Source organism: Olea europaea, chromosome 15, assembly GCF_002742605.1.
Source record: "Olea europaea var. sylvestris chromosome 15, O_europaea_v1, whole genome shotgun sequence".
NCBI classification, from domain to species: domain Eukaryota; kingdom Viridiplantae; phylum Streptophyta; class Magnoliopsida; order Lamiales; family Oleaceae; genus Olea; species Olea europaea.
The window spans coordinates 9529118-9536525 of record NC_036251.1 but is presented as its reverse complement, the minus strand read 5'-3'; the positions used below and the strand labels follow the sequence as shown (position 1 = coordinate 9536525).

The following is a 7408-nucleotide window of genomic DNA, read 5'->3' as shown; positions in this document are numbered from 1 at the left end:
AAACTCCCGAACCAAACCCGACGGTTCTTCTCAAGTCAAATACTTGAACGGGTATCTGAATCGAAAATCGACGGGTACGGTTTAGTTCTCAGTTCTAGACCAAAAACTGAATCTTTCTATTTTTTTATATTGAATAAATCCAATTATTTAAATTTTTCTAAACAAATTAACAAATTAACTAATTAGGTGATTGTTTGATTGAGTCGGTTGTTAGTACTGGAGGGCACATGTTTTATCCATTTAGGAGTTCTTTAGCTCCTAAAACAGCCGAGGCCTTGATTTGTACACAAAACTGACTAATGGAAGAATATAGACTTTTGAGAGTTTCCCAAGATAGAGTTTGCATTGAAGAGACAAAGTTTTATGAGAGCATTGAGACAAGTAATAATATATATGTTTTATTTTTCTTATTAAATCTTATTAGTTGAACAATTTTTAGTTTATTTATGTTTGTTAATTGTGCTTTTTCAATTTTTTTTGTGGAGTTTCTTCGTATAGCAAGTCAAACAATTGATGATAAAATCAAATAGTTGGTAAGTATTAGTAATACTTAAAAATATATCTCTGTGAATTCTAATTCAAGAATTTTATTTTATTTATGTAGACTTGAAGGCCTGAATGTTGAAGAAAATGAATTATTGATATGGATCGCCAATATTTTAGTATTAATATCTAATTTTTGGTATTTATATATGTTGTTAAATTAATCTTATTGGACAACTTGTTATTGATATGTTTTTGAATTGGACTTCATTAATTTGGAAAAGCTATGATTGAATATGTTATTAGTTGTATTTATGTAGTGTTGTTGTAAATGTTAAAAATTGTAATTAAGATATGGAACCAAACCCAAACGGTTCCATAACTATATTTGAACCCGACAGTTTCACTTACTAAATACCTGAAATTTTCGGTTCGGTTCGATTCTAAAGAGAATCAAACCGAACCGGACCATGCTAGCTCTACTTGAGGCCCATTTAATGTATATTTTTCTTCAAGCCCTCAATTCTTTTAAAATCATTCAGTTTAGTCCTTGAAGTCATCCATGTGCAATCAATGTCCTTCTCAAATTCAAACTTGTGTAATTTGATCCGAAATTATAGATTTTATTCGATTTTGTCTTTATTCCTTTCCAATTGTTTCAAACGAGTCAATCACTAAAAACAAAAAGAAAATCAACCCAAGTTAAATAGAAATTAATATTTTGACAACATAAAAATTTAGTAATATAGTCTAAATAAGTGCATGAATTATACTTATCATGGAATATAACCTCATTTTAGGAATATAATGCGCTATAAGTTGGAAGTAACAAACCACTCAAAAAAATGAGAAATACTAATCAAAATCTTAGAATTTATCCAGGGAATAGTTATTTTCTTCTACATATTATCGCTATGTGATTATACTTCACTTGCATTAACCAAATATAGAATATAACTTAATTTTAGAAACACAACATGATATGATCCAGGAGTCGAGCCCGACGAAAGCAAGTGCGAGACGAGACCCGTTGAAAGTCGATGGCGGGCCAATGACGCAATCAAAAGCAAAGCAAGTGAAACAAGCGATTGGATTGCTCGTTCAAGAAGCCATTGATGGAACCATGTTCGCGACTCAAAATGGAACAATTTTCATGTTCGGGTCGAAGGTCGAATCAATTTGGATCAATTTGTTATTAAGCGACGAAACCAGAGGCTGAAAACAAGCCTGTGTAGCCGCATAGGCAAAACACCATGCAGCCGCACAGTGGCATACCGAAACTTTAATTGGAATTTTTGTTGAACCATGCGACCGCAGAGGCCAAAAATTTGTCGAATTTTTCAATTTTGGCAATTTTCCATATTATGTTAGCTTTTGATTCTTTTCCATATTTTGGAGATTATGCTCGACTTTTGCACGATTTTTATCTAGTTTTTAGGTTTAGTATAAATAGGAGTTTCCATTCAATTGTTAAAGGCCTTTTGACATTATTGATATTGAATTAAAAGTGAGGCGTATTGTCTTCTCTTCATCATTCTTAATTGAACAATTTCGAACTTCTCAAGTGTTAACTTGTGGCGTTCAAACAACCGGATTTAATTCTTGGATTGCGTGATCAAGGGGTCTTTCAAGCGTCGTTCTTGTTGAGTTTTTTGGTTCGTCTTTCTTTTGGGTTAATACTAAACTTTGGATTAATTTGGCTTTCTTGAGTTCGTTAATCTCATTGTGGGTTTCGTAGTCAACGCTGCTACGGGGTTCGCATCAGTTGATATCAGAACTTTGGCTCCAAATTAATTGAAGGTTATATCTTTTCTTTATTTATTGAGTTGTTAATTTTTATTTTCTTAGTTTCTTCTTCTATTTTAATTGTTCTTTCTTAGTTCTTCTTCGTCCTTGTTTTTCTTTTCGTCGTTTCGTTTAGTTATTCTAGTTTAATCATCTTCTTTTATCAAGGAGTAAAAAAAAAAAAAAGAGTACAAAAACGAAAAAAAAGGGTTACTATAGATTCGAGGTACTGTTCATCTCGAAGCATTGTTCACAAAAACAAAAAATATATATATATATATAAAAATTTGATATCATTGTTTGATTTTGTGTTTTTTTTACCAACAATAATTCCTACATTGTGTTTGATTTTTGGGATATTCAATTGCGTTCGAATCTGTCATTCTTCTTTTGAGTCTATAACATATTCGTGTCAAAACATTCATCTATTCCACTTATTCAAGTCCTTTGAGTCTCGTGGTCTTTGATTAATATTCAGTTTGTTTGAATTGTCGGTAAAACAATTGATTTAGTTCACTTAGTTCTTTGAAGTGCTTGGAGGGAGAGTTTGAGTGGTAAAAGGCCGAGTGGTGAGTTTAATAGAGGGAAAAAGCCATAGTGAGTGTTTTCCGAGTGAAATCTTTGTGAGACATAAAAAAATTGTGTGATACGATGTCGGAAAGAGAAGGTTCTAATTTTTTAAAGGTTTGAGATCGTTGATGGCACAAATTAAAAGTTAAGGTAAAGTTTGTAAAATGTTCAAAGAATTGGGACCGTTGTTGCAATTTTCCTAAAATCATTCATTTTATTGACTTTATGTAGCACTGGACCTAATTTTCTCAGTAAAAAATGTAGACTTAGAAACATAGACTTAGCAAGCAAGGGATTGAGGGCAGGGATATGCAGTTGACTTGATCCAATTCCTACGTTATACAATTTTACAAATATATACCAGATGCATATGAACCTGAGTTAGCAAAGCTGAAACTAAGATGGTTCTGGCTTACGACAACTAGGAGAGGCTAGTCCGAGCCACTCTGCTAAGAGAAGAGCTTCGGCAGATTGCCAGACAGTGCTCGACTGCCAGCTCAATCTCCTCAGAATTTCCTCCGGGTTTCCATTCATTTTTCCTCAACTTCTCCAAAATCAGCAAATCATTCGAGTATGAGCAGATTCAAAACGCCACTGATAGTTTCGCTGATAAACACCTAATCAAGTGCGGTCGCTCAGGAGATCTCTTTCGAGGAAAATTGGATTCTTCAACCAGTGTCGTCATCAAAAGAATTGATTTGCTGTTAGTCAGTCCATATGAATACATTTCAGAATTGGAATTTTATAGCAAGGTCGCTCATTCAGGATTTGTACGTCTTTTGGGACATTGCTTTGAAGACGAGGATATCAAATTTCTAGTTTACGAGTATGTGCCCAATGGAGACTTGTCCAGTTTCTCTTTTACGAAGCCTAATGGCAATATCGGTTTAAAATTGTGGAGTTGGAGAACTAGAATGCAAATCGCAATTGGGACTGCAAAGAGTTTAGTATATCTACATCATGAGTGTAATCCACCTCTTGTTCACGGGTATTCCTTGTAACTCTGTCCTCGTCTTGATATTCTCAAACTACTTATGTTTTCTGATATAGTGGTTGAATATAAAGAGACTTGAGATTAAGAACAGTCCACCAAATGTGTTATTTTGCTTTTTTCATTCACATGTTTAAAGCTAAGGAATAAATTCTTTACTTTTCGTGTTTTAAGCTTTAATCCTACCCAATGGATCTAATTTTGGTAAAAAATTTGTGAACTCATGAAGAGATGTTCAAGCCAGCAGCATACTTCTTGATGATAATTATGATGTGAAATTAGGGAGCCTAAGTCGAGCCTGCAATGAAGAAAACACTCTCCTAGACAGGATTACCAGGTGATTGATTGCAACTGCTTTAACACAATATTTTAATTCAGTTTCAGATGTACCAGTGTCTGCTATGAGCACTCTCGAAGAGCTGACAGAACTTTTCTTTGTGATTAATTTAGATTTCCTTCCTATTATGCTGCAGCACTTATATTACCAGGATTACCCTAACACTTGTGTTTATTCTTTGCATGCAGGACCTATCAAGAAGACAGTTCATATCAAGAAGACACTTTCAGTTTGTGAAACTTTCTGTATAATCGTGCATTTTCTTTAAAATCTTTACTTGGGGTAGAGCAGTATGCATTCTCAGATCATTCTTATGCAAATGACCTGATAAAGTGGAAAAGTTTCCACCCTCCTGCTCGTAATTCTCCTAAGTTCATTCAAAGACTACTCAATGAAGAATTTAGTTAAACCTATTTCGAAATTTCATATCTGTTTTAAACTGGCCAGGTATTGGATCATGGGCATCTGGTGTTTCTCGCTTCGGAAAGGTTCTGGTTGAGTTAGTAACGCGAAAACGAGGAATCAGTACGAGGAGTGATGTCCAAAGCAATGCAGTTCCGAAATCATCGGACATACTGAAATTGTAACAAGAACTAATACCATTTGCATTGTGATTTATGTACTGCTATTATTATGCTGCAACACTTAAAGAGGATGCTGACACTAGCTTGTATTCGTTTTGTGCAGGATATATGAAGAAGACGCTTCTGGTTTGTATAAATTTCTTCTGATGTACATTATTGTTTTCATCTTGACTTATTGAACTACTTAAAGGGTAGAAACGTATGCTCCTTTTAGTGTGGATTTTCAGATCACAGAGACCATTAATATGCGCATAACACTCTTAAGTTGATTCAAAAACCATCAAATGAAGTATTTTAGTTCAACCAATTTCCAAAATTCATTTCTGTTTCCACCTGGCCAGGTAGAGCTATAGGATCTTGTGAATCTGATGTTTACTGCTTTGGAAAGGTTCTACTTGTGTTAGTAACAGGAAAACTGGGAATCAGTGCGAAGAGTGATGTCATGGCACAGGATTGGTTGCAAGTGATGCTACGTCACATCGACGAAGGTAACAAGACAAGCATTATTGACCCTTCATTATTAATTTCGAATGTGTGTGAGTTTGACAATCTATGGGCTGTGGCTGGTCTTGCAAAATCTTGCCTCGATCCCGTTCCCTCATCACGGCCGCAAATGAAATCTGTGCTTAAAGATTTGGAAGATTTGAATAACTCAAGAACATATCATGAATAATGTTATTTGTATATTATTGCTTATATAATAGTGAACAGATAGATGACGTGAAAGAGAAAAGGGAGAAAAAAAGAGACAAATTTAGTTCATTTAGGTTTTGATCTAGATCATACACAAGAATTACATATTCTTCTGAACTACCAAACAGGGAAATGCACATTATCTTTTCATCTTTCCAAACAATTTTTCATTGTCCAAACTGCATTAGTCGAAGAACAGGACACTAATAAGTTCTGGCACTTCCTAAGAAAGATTACTTGAGCCAAGAACATCACGGCCAAGGAGGTATAATCACTTCAAGATAGCTGGGAATGTACACAAGCAAAATACACTCCAGTCTGCAGATACTGTTTCCAGGGAATAACACAGGTTTTTCGGCTATGTGATTCACAAATGGCAGGTGCCTAAGTAGGGGCGACATTTCAGCACACTGGACACCTAATGAAGTTTCTTCAATAGAATCGCGTGCAGAATCTTTTGCAATTCGCACCACTAATTACTGTTGTACATAAACTAACAAATTTCAATCTTGATGTAAATTTGATGACAAAATGATGTTCTGTAAGCATATAATTTTAACATAGAAAAACCCAATAAAAGATTGCAATTGCAACACAGATTTATTTATGGTAACCTAAAAATTTAAATGATCTGAAAAACAGAAAACAACCAAGCTATTTAGCTTTCAAAATTAGAGGCAGAATTTAAGTATTATCAGCTTACTTGATAGATGAACACTATCTACGGGTGAAAGTTTACATCAGCAATATAGTCTCAAGAAGATATTAAATTTAAGGCTTTAAGCTGCTGTCTTCGTCTTGGGACTTGCATAGACCGGGTGGATTTCATGAACATCCTTTGGCTCGACATGAACCCACTTGCGTTCGCTCAAACTTGACACAGCCTTCCTTTAAAGCGTAGAGAGTGTGATCTTTGCCGATTCCAACATAATTTCGTGTTCCCCTTTGATGAATGATGATGTTCCCAGGTATCACTCTCTGCAGCATATAATGACTTAGGTTGCATTATATAAAAGGAACAATATGTGCATATTAGGGGAGGGGTTGCTACTGGCTGGACGATGAAAATACACCGAGCACAATATAATCTAGAGGAAGAAACCTTTTGCCGTTTCATTTGTCCCCCTTCGCTCCATGAATAACAGAATAACACTTTAACGGACATAGGTTATGGTTGGATATACATGCTTTCTAATTGGGCTTTACAAGATCTTTTCACATTCTAATCCAGTTATCAATGGACCTAGAGAGTGTTTGACACCAATTTTTATGAAAAAATGAATTTTAGTATAGTAAATTGATGGAGAATGTGTTGATGAAAAATAAAGAATTTTTTTTGATTTACGTGTAATATTATTTTAATGATGAATGTGTGGTTAAAAAGAAAAGAGAAAAAAATGCATTTTTCTCAAAATGAGAATCAAACATGGCCTAAGCTGCTAATTGTCTCTATTAAGCCGCTATTTGACGATCATTATTAAAAAAATAAAATTTTAAATGTTAATTTTAAAAGAATGTGGAATTAAAAAGTTAAAAAAAAAAAAAATTAAGTTTACGTGTAAAATATTTATTGTGTGAATACATAATTGAACATGAGTTTATAAAAAAAAGTTTTCAAATAATAGTTGTCAAACAGTGACTGAAATGAGATTTTTATGGAAAATATATTTTCAAATAATGATTTTTGGAGAATGTGTTGTTAAAAAATAATGAAAAATTTTGAGTTTACGTGTAACATTATTTTATATGAGAATATAAGGTTGAAAATGAGTATTGAGAAAATTGTATTTTTAAAAAAATTGGACCGAAACAGTGACCAAGTAATAAATTAAAAATTAGACCAAACGAATATTTAACTTTTACTTTTGACAAATTAAGTTACTAATAAAAATAATTTAATCAAATGTTTAGGAATTTAATTAATTCAAAAACTTGATAATTTCATTTACAATTTATAATTTTACA

General features: G+C 33.5%; 1 protein-coding gene across 1 annotated transcript; it reads left to right on the top strand.

Moving 5' to 3' along the window:
* The first annotated feature begins 3097 nt into the window (after window positions 1-3097).
* LOC111410065 (probable LRR receptor-like serine/threonine-protein kinase At2g16250) lies at window positions 3098-5503 on the top strand. Its single transcript, XM_023040229.1, has 6 exons — window positions 3098-3826; window positions 4059-4166; window positions 4355-4395; window positions 4614-4749; window positions 4854-4876; window positions 5092-5503. Exons 1-6 carry the CDS (start codon window positions 3753-3755, stop codon window positions 5421-5423), a joined length of 714 nt encoding a protein of 237 aa, XP_022895997.1. The 5' UTR covers window positions 3098-3752; the 3' UTR covers window positions 5424-5503.
* The last annotated feature ends 1905 nt before the right edge of the window (window positions 5504-7408 follow it).

Coding starts and splice junctions, on each gene's coding strand:
- LOC111410065 (XM_023040229.1), top strand. CDS start 3,753: ATGCAAATCGCAATTGGGACTGCAAAGAGTTTAGTATATCTACATCAT. Junction 3,827..4,058: donor AATCCACCTCTTGTTCACGG/GTATTCCTTGTA, acceptor GAACTCATGAAG/AGATGTTCAAGCCAGCAGCA. Junction 4,167..4,354: donor CTCCTAGACAGGATTACCAG/GTGATTGATTGC, acceptor CTTTGCATGCAG/GACCTATCAAGAAGACAGTT.